This window comes from Monodon monoceros, unplaced genomic scaffold (genome assembly GCF_005190385.1).
Source record: "Monodon monoceros isolate NGI ecotype Baffin Bay Population unplaced genomic scaffold, NGI_Narwhal_1 Super_Scaffold_2, whole genome shotgun sequence".
Classification (NCBI taxonomy): Eukaryota; Metazoa; Chordata; class Mammalia; order Artiodactyla; family Monodontidae; genus Monodon; species Monodon monoceros.
The window spans coordinates 2,621,115-2,641,976 of record NW_021703776.1 but is presented as its reverse complement, the minus strand read 5'-3'; the positions used below and the strand labels follow the sequence as shown (position 1 = coordinate 2,641,976).

At 43.9% G+C, this 20,862-nt stretch overlaps 1 protein-coding gene across 7 annotated transcripts in view; it reads left to right on the top strand.

Annotated features, from left to right (window-relative positions):
* The window catches only part of COBL (cordon-bleu WH2 repeat protein), a 257,530-nt gene that overhangs the window by 106,919 nt on the left and 129,749 nt on the right, over positions 1-20,862 (top strand). For 5 of the 7 annotated variants that reach the window (XM_029234102.1, XM_029234101.1, XM_029234099.1 and 2 more), the window contains exon 6: positions 3,849-3,923. The exons of the other annotated variants lie outside the window; for them this stretch is intronic. In XM_029234102.1, coding sequence (XP_029089935.1) covers positions 3,849-3,923 — 75 coding nt within the window. The remainder of the gene's footprint in view (positions 1-3,848; positions 3,924-20,862) is intronic. 7 annotated transcript variants of the gene reach the window in all.

The window sequence follows — 20,862 nt, the reverse complement described above, 5'->3', positions numbered from 1 at the left end:
AATGCCTCTCATATCCCACACTTGGTTCCTAAAACAGTGGTCTTGGGTGATGGTGTTTAATTCACCAGCAGAACACAAAGCTATGCACCCTCTCTGCTGGTACCTGCACAGTCCTGGAAGGAGGTTGAAGCTCAGTAAACAACCTCCGGATAGATGGATAAGTGACTGCATGGTACGGTTAAGTTTATATAAATACCCAATATCCCGACAAATGAACCAAATCTTCAGAACTTGTACAACCTGGTGCAGCCTCAAGGAGATGCCCAGGGGCCGCTTTGTGGAGAAGAACATGAGTTGTTGAGCGGATCCATTTGCCAGTAAATTTTAGATGTTCCCTGCTCCTCCCCATATGATTTGGGAACATGCTGAATAAGTTAATTTTATTGATCTGGTTGGTCTTAGTTAATAAATCCTAAAACCATAATTTGGGTACAGTGTTATAAAGTCATAGTACAGAGAGTAAAAATGAACACATTTAAAATCATCTTTGAAACTCTCAAGCTATGCAGGCCTTCTAACTACCAAGAAAGGAAAATGCTTGTGATCTCTATTGTGTTGGTTTAAAAAGGTTTATTTTGCTGGGTCAAGTATTTTCTCTTAACTAGTAGATGGCACTAAAAAAGACAGAACCATTGTGGGGAACGTTAGCCTTTAATCCGCCAGCTGGGTTTGGAAGCGTCCGCCGTCCACGGAGCGGTAGAAGAGGCGTGAGTAGGGTGGACGCACGTTGGTCCAGAGCCCTCTCTGCCCATCGCATGGCCCTTGCATCTGTGCACCAGCCTGCACGTGTCCTGACCTTCCGGAGCCCATGGGGTCAGAATTACCATCCACCCCTTGTTCCTGATGAGGACGCTGGGGCCCAAAGAAATAAACTTGCTCAGGGTCCTGGGGTTAGATCCCGGGTCAGCTTGCGGTTCGGAGGTGAGAGGTCAGTCAGCACGCTGGCTGGAAGCTGGCAGCCCAGAGAGAAGTCGCCACCTGAACTAGTGAGGGGTCCCTGTCCTCAGGAGTTTCTGCCAAACGCCAGTGCATTGCTCTTGACCACCTGACGCTTTGATTGTGGATTCCTGATTCTCTGTCTTAGTACTGATTGTGTGTGTTTCCCCCTGCTTCCATGTGTCCTTTGAAAATCTCTGCTCCGTGTGTGTCTCTACTTAAGATCTTCTGTGCCCTCACCCCACCATCCTGCCCCCCTCCTCTTCCCTCCTCCCCCATCCTTTCCTTTCCTGCCAGAATTACTTGAAATTACAGATTCAGTTTCACATTTGAATTTCCCTTCACTCTATTAATGTTGGGTTTCTGGTTCCTGTCATCTTTTTAAAAATATTTTATTGAAGTATAGTTGATTTACAGTGTTGTGCTAATTTCTGCTGTACAGCAAAGTGACTCAGTTATACATACATATATTCTGTTTCATAGTCTTTTCCATTATGGTTTATCACAGGATATTGAATATAGTTCCCTGTGCTGTTACAGTAGGACCTTGTTATTTATCCATCCTATATAATATAGTTTGCATCTGCTAATCCCAAACTCCCACTGCATCCTTCCCTCACCCCTTGGCAACCACAAGTCTGTTCTCTATGTCTGTGAGTCTGTTTCTGTTTCATAGATAGGTTGGTTTGTATCATACTTTAGATGCCACGTATAAGCGATATCATATGACATTTGTCTCTGTCTGACTTACTTCACTTAGCATGATCATCTCTAGGTCCATCCGTGTTGCTGCAAATGGCATGCTTTTATTCTCTTTGATGGCTGGGTAATATGCTTCCTGACATTTGAGGTCAGTTTGCTGGGACTGCAGGCACCGCTGGCCTCTTTGGTTCTCACTATTCTAATTCACAGAAAATCTACCCTTTCCTCACGCCAAGACCTCAAGAGCCCTTCTTCTTGTATCTTCCTGCTTTTGAGACATGAAACTGCCAGCGAAGTCAGTAGGAAATCTAGAAATGCCTTTGCTTCAAGCAGAATAAGAACCGAGTGCATGTGATGGTTTGGCAGCATTCTCCATGAGAGTCTGAAACACCTGTGAAAATGCCACAGATGGTGAGGAAGCCTGGTCTGTGGGTCCCAGGGGCTTTCCCTCCACCCTACCCCATCTTTCTTCGGTCTTAGACTGGCTAGAAGTGTTTTTCCTTTCTCATACACCTCATCTTTCCCTCTCATTTATTTTATTTTATTTTGCCCTCAACTGCCCTTATACAGTCGTAACCTTACTGGATTATTTGTTGTTTCGGCATTAACCTTTTCCTTCCTTGTTTCTCTCTGTTTTTATTGTTTGAGGTGCTGTGCTAAATGTACCCTCCTTTAATCTTCTATAAACCTGGTGAGAGAGGCATTATCAACCCCATTTTACAGGTGAAGAAGCCCAGGCTGCACATTCTGAGCAAATCCCAGGGCTAGTGTTGCCAGAATTCGGACCCGCCTGTCTTTCCAGAGCCGTGGCTCTCACCGTCCACACACTGTACACTGCCTGGCGAGCCTGGGTCTCAGGTTTTCTTCATTAATAGCAGGAGGGTTTGGAGTAAATTATTTCTTTTATTTTTAAAATTTTTATAAATTTATTTATTTGTTTTTGGCTGCGTTGGGTCTTTGTTGCTGCGTGCAGGCTTTCTCCAGTTGCGGTGAACGGGGGCTACTCTTCGTTGTGGTGCGCGGGCTTCTCACTGTGGTGGCTTCTCTTGTTGCGGAGCACGGGCTCTAGGCGCACGGGCTTCAGTAGTTGTGACACGCAGACTCAGTAGTTGTGGCTCGCGGGCTTAGTTGCTCCGTGGCATGTGGGATCATCCCAGACCAGGGCTCGAACCCATGTCCCCTGCACTGGCAGGTGGATTCCTTCCCTGGCAGGCCACCAGGGAATTCCTGAGTCAATCATTTTTTAAATGATTTCTAAAGCCCTGTGATGCCAGATAGTCTACACATGTCTGAGAGCAAAATACTAAGAACGGAGACATTTAAAGTTAAAGTGAGTCTTTATTATCTACTTAAAGGAAAAAACATGCATATGTGTGTGTAAAATCTCCATAGAGAATACGCTTAAAAAGATATCATTTTGGCTGAAGTCAATGAGGGAAAGTATCCTTCCTTGTTTTAAAACTTTGGTATTTTAATGTTCTTTCAACGTGATAACTTTGTTTCATTTTGACATTATTTATTCTCCTAACCAAGTAGTTCTGAAAATACCTTAGAATCACCTTAAGATCTAGTGTAACAATTGGATTCTTGGGTCACATCCCCAAAGATCCTCATTTGGGAGGGCAGAGTGTGGCCCAGAGCTGTATTTTCCAGGGCACCTGGTGGTTCTCTGTCTGGAGGTCACCACACCATCAAGGGAAACCTTCTTTTAAACCATGAAGTGAGATGTCATTATCGTTCACCTTTTATGGATAGGGAGTGAGGTACTTGGTGAGTTATTTTGATGTGTATCCAGTCGATCAGCAATGCAGTGGTAAACTGAATTTAAAACGTAGAAATCCTCAAAACCTACTGAATTAATTGGTTTTCGGAGCTAATTGATCAGCTCAGACCCACTGCTGTTTTCATATTGCATCTCTTCTAAGCAAAAGAGATGCTCTGGGGAAAAAGACAAAATGGAAACTCACACTCCATGAGTCATGAATTTCAAAACTGTGGTTGTCAGATCTGTGAGCACTGCTTAGGGACTATTTTAGAACAGCTTTCAGGTTCCTAAGAATCGTGGCCGTGGATTACAGCTGTTTACACAGATGCTGCTGCCCCGAGGGACGGCCAGGCTGGCGTGGTTTGCTTTAATAATTGCTAAGGACAACTGTTCTGTGTGATGCTGCTGTCACCTGCAGATGACGGGGGTCCTGCTTCTATTCCAGGCAGAGCAACTCAGGCAGCCGGGGGCAGACAGCGATGAGGATGCCTCCAAGTCCGCACTGGGAAGGGGCTCGAACGTGAGTACTAACACCGCAGGGGCTTCGTGCTAACCTCGTGGGGCTTCTGGCAGCTTTGCACCACTTTCCGGGAAATGAAATTATAGATTAGTTTAGTTGTTTTTTGTTTTGTGGGTTTTTATAAACTAGATAGTTGCACAAAGCGTCATGTGGCTTCTTTTTTAGTTGCCCGTGGTACATTCAGAAGATGAGGAATGTGTTACTTTCCGAATGTGTTAGTTTCCAGTTCTCCAGCCCCAGCCGGCGTGATCGGGAGGGCCCTTCATTAGAGTAACTGAGTTACACCGTCTGAAACCACTTCCCTGAATTCTCAGGAGCAACTGATGGTTTGGGAGCCACACAGCCTCTTTCCTAAATTCTGCAGCCATACGTTGAAAGAATTTTTAAAAACTTTCTGTGCCCTCGCATTTCAAAGTTGGCATACGAAAAGCTTCTTCATAATTTTAAATACTTGAAGGAAAATATTTCGTAGCATCTTATAAATATTGACATTTTAAATGTGTCTAATAAAGTTTGATACGATCACTTTAAAAATCACATAGATACATAGACAAACCACAGAGACAAACTCTTCTATAACAATAAAACATTTTGCATTATTATTCTTTTTTCTTGATTTCACATTTCCGTACTGGTCCCATGTAAAATTGTATTCTATTCAATATATATTTTGTTTTTAAAAGTCTGTTTTAAATAGTTGAAATGAAATGTGATACAAAACAAGAATATCTATCTAAATTAGATTTTTAAATTTCATGTGATCATAAAACTGTGGGTAGGAAGATACTCTTCTAGATTGAGTTCTTATTACAATTGCAAATAAATATAAACAATATAAATATATTAACAACTGCTGATATATAATTGTTGAGCGTGAAAAGGAAATCTTTCTTGAAAAGATATCTTTTAATAAGATGAAAGGTAATTTATAGTTTCTGAAATTGTATAAATTGTTTCTAGATACTTAAAGTAACTCAAAATGAGCAATTTGACATCATAACTCTTCATTCATGTTATATTTTTCAGAAGTCTCAAGTTAGAATTACATGTGTCCCAGCTACTGATTTTACTAACATGTTTATCTGAGCTAAGGGATAGCAAAGCTGACCATTTTTAAAAATTGAGGTATAATCAACATACAACATTATGTTAGTTTTAGACATACAACATAATGATTTGATGTATGTATATATTGCAAAAGGATTACCACAATTAAGTTTAGTTAACATCCATCCACCCAAAAAAAAAAAATTGTGACTGTGTGTGCTGATGGATGTCACAGGCACTTTCTAAACCTAATATATCATCAGTAAGTTTTGAGGAAAATGACATATTGTCCGTTTTCACTGAGGAAATTGACATATTGTCAGTTTTCACTCACTTTTGCCAAAATAGTGTTTTTTAGTGAATGTTAAAAATCTCATCCCAAACTTTAAGTCTATTTTTGTCAGGATCTTAGGTTTATAGATTTAGCCCATTCGATTTATGGAGAATGTCTGCCATATAAATTAATTAGCAAAATGGGCCCTTATTGTCCAATCAAAAAGCCAAATCACATTTACTTTTGGTTAAAAAAAAAAAGTCAAGTCATATTTTTAATTTGAGTAAGTGTGTTAATATGTATCCTCCTGACAATTATCAATCTCGGTTCTGAATCTAAAGGTAGCAACTATGGATTCTCAGTTTCTCATCCATCACTTTAAAAACATAGGCGTTTAATGCCCTGGACTTGATGCTGTTTTTCCCTTTTGATTCCCATATTTTAATGCTCTTTGAAAATCAGCTCTCAACTTTCCTGACAACCAAATCTTGTTGGTTTCCAATAAGAAGGATTTAACTCGTGGTGGGAACTCAGGCCGGGCTGGAGCCTGGGGTGACCGCAGCTCGTCCATAGAAACGCATGTGACCAGTATTCTCATCTGACCCCAAATTAACCTGAGTACAATTACATAATGAGAAGGTCTCTTCTTCAGCTGTATAATCTTCATCAAGTCTTTCCTTAACGTAACCACGTCAGCAATGGTGCTTCTTTGCTATAAAACAGACTTAAATCCACTGAGAATGGTTTAAAATGTCCGCCGACTCAATTAGTCTGTAAGGCTTATCTTTTGTCAGCCTCGATTTTGGCCACAGATTGTTGGAAAGTGTCTTCTAATACTTCACACACTCTGCCAGCAAACTTTGTGTCTGAGTAGAGGATCTGTTCAACTACCCTGAAGGGCTTGACCCCTCACGCCTCTTTGGTTATTACAACATGCCAGGAGTTATATCTTTTTCTACAGCAATGGATGGTAGCATAAGTTTTGCAGTGGGCATTGCTAATTTGTGTGAGATTTTTTTCTTACAAATGCAGCCTAAGAACACATTCATGACGTGATAGATAGATAGATAGATAGGTAAACCTAGGCCAAAAGTCCATAGGAAACATCCAAAGCATTTATGAGGAAAATCATAAAATTCTACAAACACACACAAAAGTAGAGTTGTGCAAATGGAAAGACGGGCCATATTCTTAGACATGAAGACTCCACATCATTATGTCATGAGGTTTGTTGTAGAGCTAAGTGAACTGATTTCACAGAGCAGTTTAAGGGAAGCAGGAAAATCATTGAATACAGATACGGAGTGGTCTCTAGGAGGTTTGTTTGTTTTTTTCATTTTTTAAAATCACGTGTGACTTTTACTAGAAATCAAAGCCAATCAAGGAATCTGCAGTGTGGTAGATCAACTGTTCACCTGGAAATAAGAGTTTACTGGGTTTGAAGGCCTAGGGCAGGATAGCACTTAATAAAATAATGCTGGCCAAAGAGGACGATGCCCACAGCTGCCACTACCTGCCTGCCTGTGCCAGGCCCGTGCTTAGTTAAATTATCTCATTTCATCCTCCCCACATCGCTGTAAAGTAGGTGCAGCCTTCCTTACACAGATGCAGAAATTCCCAGCTTCCGGAGGCCAAGTGGCTGGTCAAATCCGTTGATGTCTGCTTGTGTTTCCCAGTGTTTTATGTTCATGTTTATATTTCTTCATGTCTGTGATGTCTGATCTATGTTTGAGATTATGCTTTCTTTTATCAAGCAAGTTGGTGATACAACATTGCTTAAGAGCGCTGCTCCTGTTTTTATAAATTTCCCCAAGCCCTTGACTCCTAGCTGAGTGCAGGCGTCTGCCCTTGGGGTGTAGAGCTGAGCTTTTATTCCCAGGCAGCAGAGGGGGCCTCTCTGTCTCCCCTTTCTTCATCTGTATGACGGGCATAACGCCATCCACCCTGCAGCACCCTTGTAAGGATTAGCAATTATAGAGCTCGGCTGATAACTTTAGGAAGCATTCTGAAATGGTGAGTAAACTGGGTCAGAGCTTCATTAGAAACTTTCCAGATAGTATTGTTATTTTTCCTTGAGAAAATGCAACTAGTTTCTTATATTTGTAACCTGAAGGGTCGGAAGAGAATAGATCCGCATTTAAAAAAAAATTATCCTAAGGTATGTAGGTAGTCAGTTAGTAGTCACATCTTTCCTGGAAAGATTAATTTTATGTAAACTAACGTTTAGTCTATTCCAAGATACAGTTTCATTTTCTTAATCAAAGGACCCTTGAACCAAGAGTGAATATAATCACCTCACGAATAGTTTCAAGCAGTTTTCCTGGAATTTGGCATTTTCCGGGAAACTGTCCCTTCTCTGAGCATGCGTGACATCCTACAGATCTGGACCCTGAGACACATGGAGGGAACGTGGTCAGGGTCCACAGGATGTGATTAGCGGCGAGGTGGGAATGGTCCTCAGGCCTCAGTCTCCATCCTCTGCTCTTTTCCTAAGTCACGTAGACAGCAGTATGAACTCTGCACCAGATGCACCAAGACACCTGAGCTCATTTGTAATCCAGCGCACAGAAATGCCACACGCGCAGAATACGGTAGCATCTGGTAAGGTGGTCAGTAATGCTCTGGTGTAGGAAGAGGAGGACCCGAGTTCTTAATCTGCTTCTGTTATTAACTCTGGGATTTTGGGCAAATTGTAAAACGAACTGTAGTGACTGACCTTTTACAGGCCCCTGGCCTTCATTTAAATGCTATAAATTTGACCAATCTAAAAATGTATCAATGTGAGCCATACCAGATACCATTGTGTTGCTTATTACCATTGTGCTAGAATCTTCTGGTGAATGATTTTTAAAAAGCATTGCCTCAATTTAAAACAATCATCTGGGGCCATGTTTCCCCTGTTCAGGCAGTTATGGAAGGTTTCCATCATCCTAGGAGTTGCTCACCACGTTCTGAAGTGATTCTCCACCCAAAGCCTGAATGAGCTTTTGGGGTCCAGGTTGAAATGTCCCCGCAGAGTCATCTGGCCAGGATGGAGGTGGCTGCTGTATTGAAGTCCTGCCCTTAGGAGCCCAAGAAGTTGAGAGGGATGCCCATCAGTAACATGACACTTTCAGAAAAAGTTATTAAAAACTAAGTTGTAAAGCAAGCTCCATAACTTGGTGCCCTGAGTCCCATGCTCCTCAGAGATCCTGTATTTCTCCCCAGCTTGCACGGGCCTGTGAAGAATCCCGTCCCAAGCGGATCATAAAGAGCTGGCCCCCCCAAATGCGTGTCGTCAGATCCGCCACAAGGGGGCAGTGTTTTTCCAGACACAGCGAGTCCTGCTGAAACCCCTGGCCTGACAAAGCTAAAATTTGCTGTTTTTTGAGCTTTCACAAAATCGAGGGATGAGCCGCGTTTGGAATATAGAACTAATTTTTGTTATACATCCATTTTGAAGAGATATTTTAAAAGTCTAACGTATACCTTTCAAAACTGGTTTATATTCAAGATTATAAAATAAGTACCATATGGAAGGTTTTAAATGGGGAGTGAGGGAGTCACGTGGAATGCCAACAGCCCAACACCATTTCTCGTCACTTTGTGTGCTCTCTTGAGCCTTTCTGATGCCTAAGGCCAACTGTGATGTACACAGTGCTGTGCTTTTTTCCTTTAGCATCATGTCATTTACAATTCGCTCTGGTACACCAATGGTCTCTTAACTTTTTAAAGGTTGTATGATCATCCAGGAAGAGGGGAAAGTGTGGCTTTTGTTTCTGTTTGCTTGAATCTGGATTCTGACTTGAGCACGTACAACTCTGTGACCTTTACAGCCTCCCCTCCCCCGTGTGTGCAATGGGTTTGTCATCATCACACCCAGGGCTCCTGGCACTCGCTAAGCTTCACCACTCTGCCCTGTTACTTGTTGCTTTTTTTCTCTGGAACTATAAATAATGAGAGGGCCATCTTCGTCCCCAGAGCCCATATTCATTTGGGGACTTTTCCTTATAATAGAGACTTGCAAAGGTATTAGGGAATCAGAGGGTGAGACCGTTTTATGGCTTTCAAGACAACATATGTTTCCACGTTGCTTCCCCAAAGGGTGGTGCCACCAGTAACAAATAACAGTACTTATAGCCACTCAGTTTTTCATTTCAGATCCAGTGTCTTGGATATGAAACTTCTATCAAAGAGCGGAAAGGACGCAGACCCAAAAATGTAATTTAGAAAAATGATCCTAAACTTCTTTGCATACCTATTTGCCCATTCACAGTAGTTTTTAAAGTTTTCATGTCACATGCTCTCCAACGCAAATCTGGAAACTGTCAGAGGAAGGTTTTGTTTTTAAAGCCTCAAGGAATTTTTATCCAAAACACTGGATTCTTAGAATGGGAATAATATATTCTAACTAGAGCCTAAAAGGTTGATTGAAGGGCCTCATGCCAATACTTAGTTCTCAAAGTGAAAAGAAGAAATGTAGACGTTTAACCTCTTGGCTGAGGACTCAATGTTTGTAGGGAATGAGCGGTAAAAAACGTCCCTTTCAAAATACTGATTTTCCTTATTTCCCTTAAAGCATGAGTATCTACTTTTTCCTAACGTCTGCATTTCTTTTGTGACCTTCTCCTGTGCTTGGATGGACAAGCAGAGATCCGTAGAATTGCAGTTGCCTGCACACGGCTTGGTTGAGTGAATGGCATTCAAGTTGCTTCTCAAACTAGGTAGCAGAGAGAAGCAGACCCCTGGCCCCTCCATGCCCTCTCCACTTGGGGAAAGGCAGCTTGTCACCCCAGTGGCTTAGCCCCAAACCTTGGAGGCCCCCTTTGCTTCCTCCGTTCTCCACGCTCCATCTGCCATCCAGCTCAAAGCCCACCTGCTACCTTCAGAATACATCCCGAATCCCACTGCCTCCCTCTTCCCCATGGTCACTTCTCCTGCTGGCCTCCCCATGACCTCTCTCCCAGCCTCGTCCATGGCCTCCTTTCTGGCCTCACTGCTTTGGGTGCAGCCTTGTGCACTTAGCAGGCAGAGCGAGGCTTTGTGAAGGGGGATCCTGGCCAGACGCCTGATGACCACTGCGGTGATGGCCTCGCCTCACTCAGCCTGAGACCGTCCACCACAACCTGCCGCCCCCAGACACTCTCCCCACCTCCTCTCATCTGGGGAGCATCCCCCAGGATTCCAGACAGGGTATTCTGGAGTCTCAGTCCAGACTGACAAGTGGTGAGCCCGGAGCCTCTCCGGGTGTGTGCGTTCAACTTCTCTCAAATCCTTGCCCACCTGCTTCATTGCATCCGCCCCAGCGCTGTGCTTCGTTTTCTTCCTGAGCATCTCTTGGCCCCTGAGCTCCATGCTTTTCTTTTCCAGCTTCTCGCAGTTCTTACAGGCCATGGCAGTGCAGCTGGGGCTGCCACCTGCCACGCCCCCTCTGTTCCAAACACAGCAGGCCGCTTGCCTCTCTCCATCTGTTCGCCGAGCATCCTCCAACGACTGCACGTGTGTTCAGGGCCCTGCCCCAAGGTGACCTGTATCGGATGCCGCCTGGCCTGGTTTGCCCACCCTGGAGCCTGGGGTCCTCCTGAAGGCCCCACCCCTGGCCTCCTTCTCTCCTGGTGTGGTTTGGGCTGGATTTCTTCTCCCTTCACTGTGGCCTTTGCTGCCTCTTCCCATCTTGTCATATTTTCTTGATGTCTCCATCTGAAATGTGCCCCAGGTTGACCTCGATTCCTTCCTTTACTTCCTGTGGAGCTGATTACAGGTCTGCACTCCTAGTGGTGGTGGGGAGGCCCTAACTTCCCTCTGCTGGACAGGTCAAGGCTCCCCCCTCAGACACAGAGCCCGCTGTCAGGGCCTCTCCCCTTTGCAAAATGTTGGTGTAGTTCCAATTTATAAAAGTTGCAAAATAAAATAAATAGTCATGAGTCAACCACCCACGATTAACAGATGTTCACGTTTAGCCCAATTTGTCTCATGTCTTTTTGAGAATTTCTAAGAAATACGACAAATGGAGACACAACTACCTCTAGAACCATAGCAGACCCCTTTCCCTTTTCCTTCCCCAGGGATAACAGCCCTTTTGAAGCTTTTATATTTTAAAAATACAGTAAATGGTTATATGTTCATAGACAGTGCACACAGTATGTCTGTCTGTTTTAGCGATGTATATAATGATTTATTTTCCCAAGTCTGAATCTTTTTTAAAATTGTATTGAAGTATGGTTGATTCTCAATGTTGTCTTTAATTTCTGCGGTACAGCAAAGTGACTCAGTTACACATATTATCTATTCTTTTTCATATTCTTTTCCATTATGGTTTATCACAGGATGTTGAATATAGTTCCCTGTGCTCTACAGTAGGACCCTGTTGTTTATCCATCCTATATATACTAGTTTGCATCTACTAACTAACCCCAAACTCCCAATCCTTCCCTCTCTCTCCCTCACTCCCCCTTTGGCACCAAAAGTCTGATCTCTGTGTCTGTGAGTCTGTTTCTCTTGTGTAAATAAGTTTATTTGTGTCATATTTAGGATTCCACATATAAGTGATATTATATGCTATTTGTCTGTCTCTGTCTGACTTACTTCACGTAGTGTAATTTCTAGGTCCATCCATGTTGCTGCAAATGGCATGCTTTCATTCTGTTTATGGATGAGTAGTATTCCATTGTCTATATGTACCACACCTTCCCAAAGTCTGAATCTTCACTCATAGAATAAGAAAGGTTAATGTTGAGAAAAAAACAGACAAGGAAGGACAGACGGGGGCGGGGGGTGGGAAGCAAAGGAAGAAGATGCAGGGTGCCTCACACAGTAATCCCTCTCCCCTCTGCCCCTGCCCGAGCCCTTCTCTGGGCAGATTTCACCCAGGCTCTGCGGTAGGAGACCAGGGGGCCACCGGACACTTGGGCTACATCAAGGAGCCAGGCTACTCCCTGCGTTCAGGAGAGACACACACAGGGGTGCCCCCCACCCCGCGCTACTCAGACTCCAAGCGCAAGGGCATCGCGGGGCCCTGGCTCCTGGGTGGAGAGGTGGAGTCGGGCTTAGAGAGAAGCACACAGAGCGGAGGGACAAGTAGGGTCTGCGCTGGGACCAAGTCTGTGAGCTGGTCCACAGGGGACGTGGGGAGGTTGTGCTGCCCGCAGAGGGGAGGGGCCGGGTGCTGCCGGGCGTGTGCGTGTGCAGGTGTGCGCGCATGGAGGGCAGTTTGCAATGGCTCTAGATTGGAAACACACTGAATATATGACTTCCTGCTTCTCAGTGTCTGACCCTCAGTCTGGGGTGAGAAGGACCAGAGCTTTCTTCTCATCTTGCGGTCGGAATGATGCCCATATTTACCTGGTGAAGAACGTTTGCTGCCCCAGATGACACATTGTGCGTCTATAATTACATCGTAAGCGTAACTCTTGAAGGACAGCCTCCAATGAAGCCTAAGGCTTGTTCGTGACGGTTCCTGCTGGGTGACCCTAGTGAGCTTGGCATCTCCTTTTGGAGGAGACGCTGAGATCAGCTTTCAGGAGGCACCGTTCAGGAATGTCGGCACCGAGCTTCAGACTGAGTTAATTTGATAAACTTGGACAGTACCTACTGATTGGATACGGGAGATAGAAAAGGGAGAAAAACTAAGAAAAACAAAAAGGTGAGAAAGGAATGTTTTGCCTCCCTGGCTCACATAAAATATATGACATAGATATTGATAGATATTTGATCAGAGTATTTGGTTAAAGTATAAAAATACATATTTAGTGATATTTCCTAAGTGGTTTGTCTTTGATATTTGTTTCCTTTAGCGTGATGGATTTCTGTCATATATTGTCTGGGTGATTTTCTAGCTTTTTATAACAAAGATACAAGCAGATCATAAATGCAGATGGTTGTGAAGGTTGTTTCTTTGAAAATATCATGATTTAAAGAAAAAAAATGTGATTTTCACCTGCATCTGAATCTCCTTGCCGTCTCTGTCTTGGTGTGAGGTGAATCCCATGTGGTTGAGTGGAGGTTGGCGGAGTGGATGCTAGCATCTTCATTACAGGTGACACAGGCCCTCCTCCATGTAAGTCACCATAATGGGACCTAGAACAGATTCTAAACAACTCATGGAGTAAAACTTAAATAGTACCAAGCAGATGTAATGTTCCTCCATTCAGGCTCCCTAAGTCAGGCGTTTACTGGTCTTAGTTGCCAGTCTGTCCAACACACACTGCGTCTTTGGTATCTGGCTCTGAGTATTAATTTATGGGGAAAGAGGTTGAAATCTGTACAAATGAAGCTGAGAGTACATGAACCGTGCAGTCTTTTCATTACCAAGGAGAGCTGTCTTTAAGCTCTTTGAGGGCAAGAGCCATTTATCATTATTATCATTATTATTATTATTATATTTTCATGACTCTATCCCTAGCAACTAGGGCGGTGCCTGGAACCAAGAGGAAGGACCTCATATGTGCCCACTGAGCGTGTGCATGACGTGTTCAGAGTATAGCCAAAGAAAACTGATTTCTGGTTCATTTTGTTACTAGAGACAAACATTTAGTATAAGCAGAGTCAGGTTACACACAGAAAAAAGCAAGTTATTAATGCTGAAGTTTTTTGTTGTTTTTTTTTTTTCCCTTGTAAATAACTTTCAACAAGTTGGCCAATACAAGAACTTTTGTTTTTTTTAAAACCCCACATTTATTTATTTATTTTTGGCTGTGTTGGGTCTTCGTTTCTGTGTGAGGGCTTTCTCTAGTTGTGGCAAGCGGGGGCCACTCTTCATCGCAGTGCTCGGGACTCTCACTATCGCGGTCTCTCTTGTAGCGGAGCACAGGCTCCAGACGCGCAGGTTCAGTAGTTGTGGCTCACGGGCCCAGCTGCTCCGCGGCACGTGGGATCCTCCCAGACCAGGGCTCGAACCCGTGTCCCCTGCATTAGCAGGCAGATTCTCAACCACTGCGCCACCAGGAAAGCCCAGTGCTGAAGTTTATATCCCAAGTTGCACAGCACTGTAAGTTTTATGCAAAGATTTTGAATGATTCCCTCCCTGGAAAGAGGAGAGTAGAAAGAATTTCAGAGTAAGAGATGATGTTCCACACTTCTCTTGGCAGTTTTGGAGAATTGTTGCTGCCCCCTCCTCTCCTTGACCTGCACGTGTCGGTCAGGGATTGGGAGAACCTGGCAGGCATGCCCATGGCCACCTTTCCAAACACCTGCCAGACACCAGCGCTACCCCCGGCCCAGCCTGTTCTATGACACACTCTGTCGGAGAGGGGGGTGGGTGCTCCACGACCCATGTGAGCCCCTAAGGCAGAGGTGAGAGAGGAACTTCACTTTAATGTTGCAGCTGAGTCACAACAGTATGGATTGTTTGGTTAAACAACGTCGTGCTGAGGTTTTGCTTCCTCCTGTGGAGTAGCGCCTGCCCCACGGGAACTGTGAATGACGTCAGCTGTATGGTACCTGTCATCTGACGCTCTTAAAGCCCCTTCCTATCTTGGCCCCCGTGATGCTACCCTGGGAGCAGCAGTAGCCCCTGCAGGTCCCCAGAGGTGAGGAGAACTTTGCTCTGCCCTCAGGTGCTGTGCCGAGACCGGCATCCCCTGCCGTCTTGAGGATGTCATGCTCTACCCAGGCTGACGTCTGAGGAGCGAGGTAGAAATAGTATTGGGGGGATTTACTTTACTCTTGAGAAACTGAGACTAGAAGTTAGGGTGCCGTGGTTACAGATGAGAAGATGCGGACCATGTGTGTATCGATTTGCTGTCATAACTCTTGGAAATCATCCTCTGGATGATGCAGAGTCAGCAGGACCCATGAGTCAGGTGAGCTGAGGGAGGTTGAGTCTATTGCCTTGTTCCAGAGTAGAATAAAGCTACAGAGCCATTTCTGAGCTGGATGCAGCCAGCTGTGGAAAACAGCATGAAGGTTTCTCAAAAAATTAAAAGTAGAACTACCATATGACCCAAAAATATCACTTCTTGGTATTTATCCAAAGAAAACAAAAATACTAACTTGAAAACATATATGTGCTTCCATGTTCATTGCAGTATTGCTTATAATAGCCAAAATATGGAAACAGCCTAAGTGTCCATCAGTGTATGAATGGATAAAGAAAATGTGGTACATATATTGAATGGAACATTATTCAGCCATGAAAAAGAATGAAATCTTGCCATTTGCAAGAACATGGATGATGGACTTTGAGGGCATTATGCTAAGTGACATAAGTCAGACAAAAAAGACAAATACCATATGATCTCACTTATATGTGGAATCTAAGTAAATAAGTAAACATACAAATGAACTCATAGATTCAGGGAATGGATTGATGGTTACCAGAGCATGGGGTGGGGAGTGGATGAAATGGGTAAAGAGAGTCAAAAGGTACAAACTAACAGTTATAAAAGTTATAAAATTAATGTCATGGGGATGTCACGTACAGCATGGGAACTATAGTTAATAATGCTGTAATGTATATTTGAAATTTGCTAAGAGAGCAGATCTTAAATGTTCTGATCACAAGGAAAACATTCTGTAACTGTGTGTGGCGACAGATGTTAATTAGATTTACTGTGATCATTTTACAATATATACAAATGTTGGATCAATTTTAAAAAAATAAATAAAACAGTAGCATATTTTCCCATCTGTCTGCATGAATTCAGGGCTTTTACTATCTAGGATCAATGGCACGCAAATCTTTTGAGGACAGCCACCAAGTTATAAGGGTAGGCTGAGGTGCTGTAACAAGTGGGTCCCCAGATTCAGAGGCTTGGATCAGAAGTTCTCGATTCTGCCCATGGGCCTTCCAGGACTGGAGTTGTCCAGGGATGGAGACCCTAACCTTTCAAGGACACAAGAGTCCAGATGCCCACCATCATCTCCCTGTCCATCCATTTGAAGGAATGACGGTGAAAAGAGGTTTCCCCTGGCCAGTCTGGAGTTTGCTTGGACATCACGTCCACTCACGTTTTATTCGTGAAAATGTAATGACGAGGCCACGGACAGCGGCAAGGAGCCTGGGAAGTAGGTCTTGGCTGGCTACCATGTGACAGCACTTGGCTTGAAATCAAAGAAGGGAGACTGGGTTTTGCTGGAAGCTGGTTGTTCCTGATGTTACCCCTGAAGTGGGACCAAGAATTGGGCCTTCCTCCCAAGGCTGCCTCGCTCTCTGCTCTTTCCCTTGACAGGACGAAGGGGGAAGCTCTCAGCAAATGGTCTAAGTTCAAATTAACTTGCTGTTTGCAGCACTTTACTCATTTACTTTGTAAGAGAATGTAAGCATCTATATGAGATTTTAGGTAATTGAAAATGCGTAAACCGAAAACAGAAGCAACAGCAGAACCTTTATCAATTTAAATTTGGTGACACATACTAAGTGTGTTCATTTTTAATTAATACAATTTCAGTAATGAAGTTACTGAAGTTAATTATATTTCAGTAATAAGATATTAATATTACTTAAAATATTAATTTTCAATTCAATTTCTGATTTTCATTGATTAAGTGGAAATAATACTTAATTAAATAAAATTCATTCGGTGATGAAATAATACTATACAAGTAAGTTTGGGTGGGGGGATTATGTTTACATTTGTTTTAGCATAAGTTTATGGATGATTCCTTCGTTCTTGTTATTCTAGTTATTTGAAAATGATTTGCTACATTTCTTGTGACTGTATATATTTAAATATCAGCTATAATAGTTGGCAGCAATAAAGCAAAATTAACAGTGAAATGTTATCAAGGAGCGAGAATGGCAACATTTGAAAGCCTAATCCACTTACGTTTAGCCTAAGTGATGTGCTCATAAAAGGGCATCCTGCATCTGTGGGCTTCTCACTGGAGACCGCGTGTGTTTGAGAAGAACTTGACAGTCCCCCGTGGCAGCCAGGACCCACCCAAAAGGACAGAACTGGGACCTAGGGTCAACTGTAGCAATGATGGAGTCTAATCTTTTTTTTTTTTTTTTTTTTTTTTTGTGGTACGCGGGCCTCTCACTGTTTTGGCCTCTCCCATTGTGGAGCACAGGCTCCAGACGTGCAGGCTCAGCGGCCATGGCTCACGGGCCCAGCCGCTCCGTGACACGTGGGATCTTCCCGGACCAGGGCACGAACCCGTGTCCCCTGCATCGGCAGGTGGACTCTCAACCACTGTGCCACCAGGGAAGCCCGGAGTTTAATCTTATAAAACAAAATAGCGGTAACTCCCTGGCAGGCGGGTAGTGGTCCTCAACCAATTGTGTGCCTAAGAGTCTTGGTACCTGAAAACAGGCCTACGGTTCTGATTTCATTCGGTCCATCACCGTGGATCCCTGAGCCTGGTCTGAGTTAGAGGATGCCCACACTGGAGCAGTCAGAGCATCCCCATCTCAGGCCTGAGAAATAGAAATGCCGCAGAGACCTTTACAAATCACCCGAAAAGGATGAGAGGAGATGCTGTTTCCAAGCAGACTTGTACTGCCGATGACTTTGTGTAGGAAACTGCTTTTGATTTTGTAATGATGTCTGCCTTTGCCAACTCAGAAAGTGTAGGTAGGGCCCTGTGAAAACACTCACGGTGATGGATTTCCAAAAAGGGAGGGGCTACCTGGGAACCTTAACCTTAGTATTAATTAGTAGTTAATTCCAAGTTCTTTCTCTTGCATTTGGTCTGATAAATGTGCTAACAAGAGATGCTGGGCCAAGATGGTGTCTATAAAAATGCAGACAGCCCTGCAAGCGTGAATGCTAGAGCGGCTGGTGTGCAGGCTTCCTGCGGCCCTGGAGGTGGGGAGAAGAGTGAGGTGTGGTCCCAGCTCCACAGGACAGGTGCTGGAGTGAGAGTCCATGCTTGGCAACAAGCTACAGGTATAGGACTTTGCCGGCAAGGCCAAGTGATTGCTCTTATTTGACTTACACGTAACTCGGTGCCGTGTTCTTCAATTCTTTCTCAAATCAACATTAAACAGGGATCACTTATGTCTGCTTGGCGTTTGTCTGGGGCTCTGACAGCCCTTCCTGGCATGTTTCTCTTGTAGCCTTTGAGAGCTGTGATATTTCAGCATCCCCTTTAATCCTACTCACATCTTTATGATGTAATATAGTGTGTGCATTAAAAATGACTTGAATTTTTTAAATTGAAGTACTGTTGATTTACAATATCGTGTACATTTCAGGTGTACAGCACAGTGATTCAATTATATAGATATTTTTTTTCAGATTCTTTTCCCTTATAGATTATTACATCATATTGAGTAGAGTTCCCAGTGCTGTTCAGTAGGTCCTTGTTGGTTATCTATTTTATATACAGTAGTATGTATACGTTAATCCCAATCTCCTAATTTATCCCGTCCCCCCACTTTCCCCTCTGGTAATCATAGATTGTTTTCTATGTCTGTGAGTCTATTTCTGTTTTATAAATAAGTTCATTTCTATCTTTTTTTTTTTAGATTCCTCATCGAAGTGACATCATATGTTTTTCTCTGTCTGACTTGCTTCACTTAGTATGACAATCTCTAGGTCCATCCATGTTGCTGCAAATGGCATTTTTTCATTCTTTTTTATGGCTGAGCAATATTCCACGGTATACATCTTTTAAATAAGAATGTATTTTGTCCTGAGATCACGCAATATATGAGTTACAGGTGGCTGTTAAATAGTCAGACCGTTAAGGCCCTTCCACACCTGAGGTAAGGAATGGCCACAGGCTGTTGGGGAGCAAGTGGTGAAGTTACGCTAGGGTGTCTGCTGGGGACCTCCCAGGGTGCTGCTAGGCTTAGCCCTTGGACCCCTTTCCACTCCTGAAGCCACATTTCAGAGCGCTGTGCTGTGCTGACGAGTGAGCTGGGAAATTGCCCCACCATATTTTGCTGGTCTGATGGCCTTTCAGCTTGTTTCCAGGCTTGTGACCCCTCTTGGCTGAGAAATTACCCGTTGCTGCAATACAGTTATTGGCCTTTCTCTCCTGTATCATTTCATAAGCATATCCTAGCATGAACAAGATACTCTGAGTTCTTAAGGCTTAAGTCTCTGTTAAAAAATCAGCACATTTATTTCTCACTTGCTTCTCCTTCCTCAGCCACATCAGTCATTGGTCAGCATCCTATGGAGACTCTGAGAAGGGCAGGCAAGGCCCAGTAGGTGACAGCTGTCCCCATTAGGCATTGGGTTTCTGACCTCTGGTGTCTGTAGGAGAGGCGTCCATGGCATCCCAGGCACAGGAACTTATGTACTTACCTGCCACTCAGAAGAAGACTTTTCAGACTGTAGGTAACACAGAACTGGGTGGCATAGCAGCTGACATGTGAAATTTGTACAGAGCTTGGTTGTCTGTCATGCAGGGCTGCAGAACTTAAACACAAATGAATGAATTTAGGTTGAAAAATTTTGCATGCGTATTGCAGCCTAGGTGAGACCAGATTCTACTATAGTTCATGTGAGAAGGAGCTGAAGATTTTAGTTGGTTGCAAGGTCAACATTCTGAGAGATCTGCATTGTTTTTGTCTACTTCTCTGAGCACTGGTCCTTCCTAGACTCATTCGGTTTTGCTGTGATGTAATCAGGTCAATACTGGGAGGAGTTGTTGGTGGCCACGGTTCAGGGCTGGGGGTGGGTGACTCTCACCCCTAAGGTGGGGGCTTTGTTTCCCACCCAAAAGCTGACTGAGCATCTCTAAGTTTACAGATGGACTCATATCTGGGTGAGAGGTTGCCATCCCAACCCTAAGACCCTGTAATTTTGCATTGGAAAAAATAGAGCACTTTCTCCAAAAAGCCAGAAGGAGACACTTAACCCTTTGAGTTGTGGAGCTTGCTGTCTCTGTCCAGCCTTGAGTAGCCACAGGTGGACTTCATCTGGATAATGACATCAACCAGAATCATCTTCTGCAAGTGGCCATGTGTTCCGTCACCCTCATCTCATCATCCAGGCTGAAAGGAGGCCTGCTTTCTCCTGGAGGATTGGAGAATTACCTGCCCTCGCAGTTTCTCCAGGCAATGTGAACATTTACGCTGAAGACAATCAAAATACAAAAAGAAGGATGCGACCATTTAAAAATAATTTTAATAATCTGTGTCAGCTCTGTGTATTGGGGGTGTTCCCTGGAATGCTGACTCAAGGTTTCTGTGGTTGACCACTGAGGCTGGGCTTTGTGTGGGCTGAGCAGGAGAGACTCGCCATGTGCCTTGCCTGTTCCTGGTTGACCAGAAGTCCGGGTTTCACTGCTGTAGCATCACTGGGCACACGGGCCACTTGGCTGATGCCTGGGCCAAAGCATGACCCTTCTGCACTGTGGCAGGGCTTGGCTCCCCCTCTGTACTTCCAAGCCTGTGGCTTCTGTGGAAGCAATAAGTACTTTGTTCCATGGTTGTGTGTGTGTGTGTGTGTGTGTGTGTGTGCACAGCCGTGCATGGCATGCACACACATGCACAGAAGTGCCTCTCTAGAGAAATGCCAACTGCCGACTTTTTAAATGGAAAGAAAGGAATGTGAGAAGGTCTAAAGTAAATGATGACTTTTGTATCCGTATCCCAGACGTTCCAAGGAAAACAGTGAAACACATTTGTCAGAGACTCACATCTGTGAACCAGCAAATCCACCAAACACCCTAGAAACAAGAAAAATCAGTTGATTCACTCATTTCAGAAAATGGACCAGCCAGTTAAAAATTTACTCATAGGGG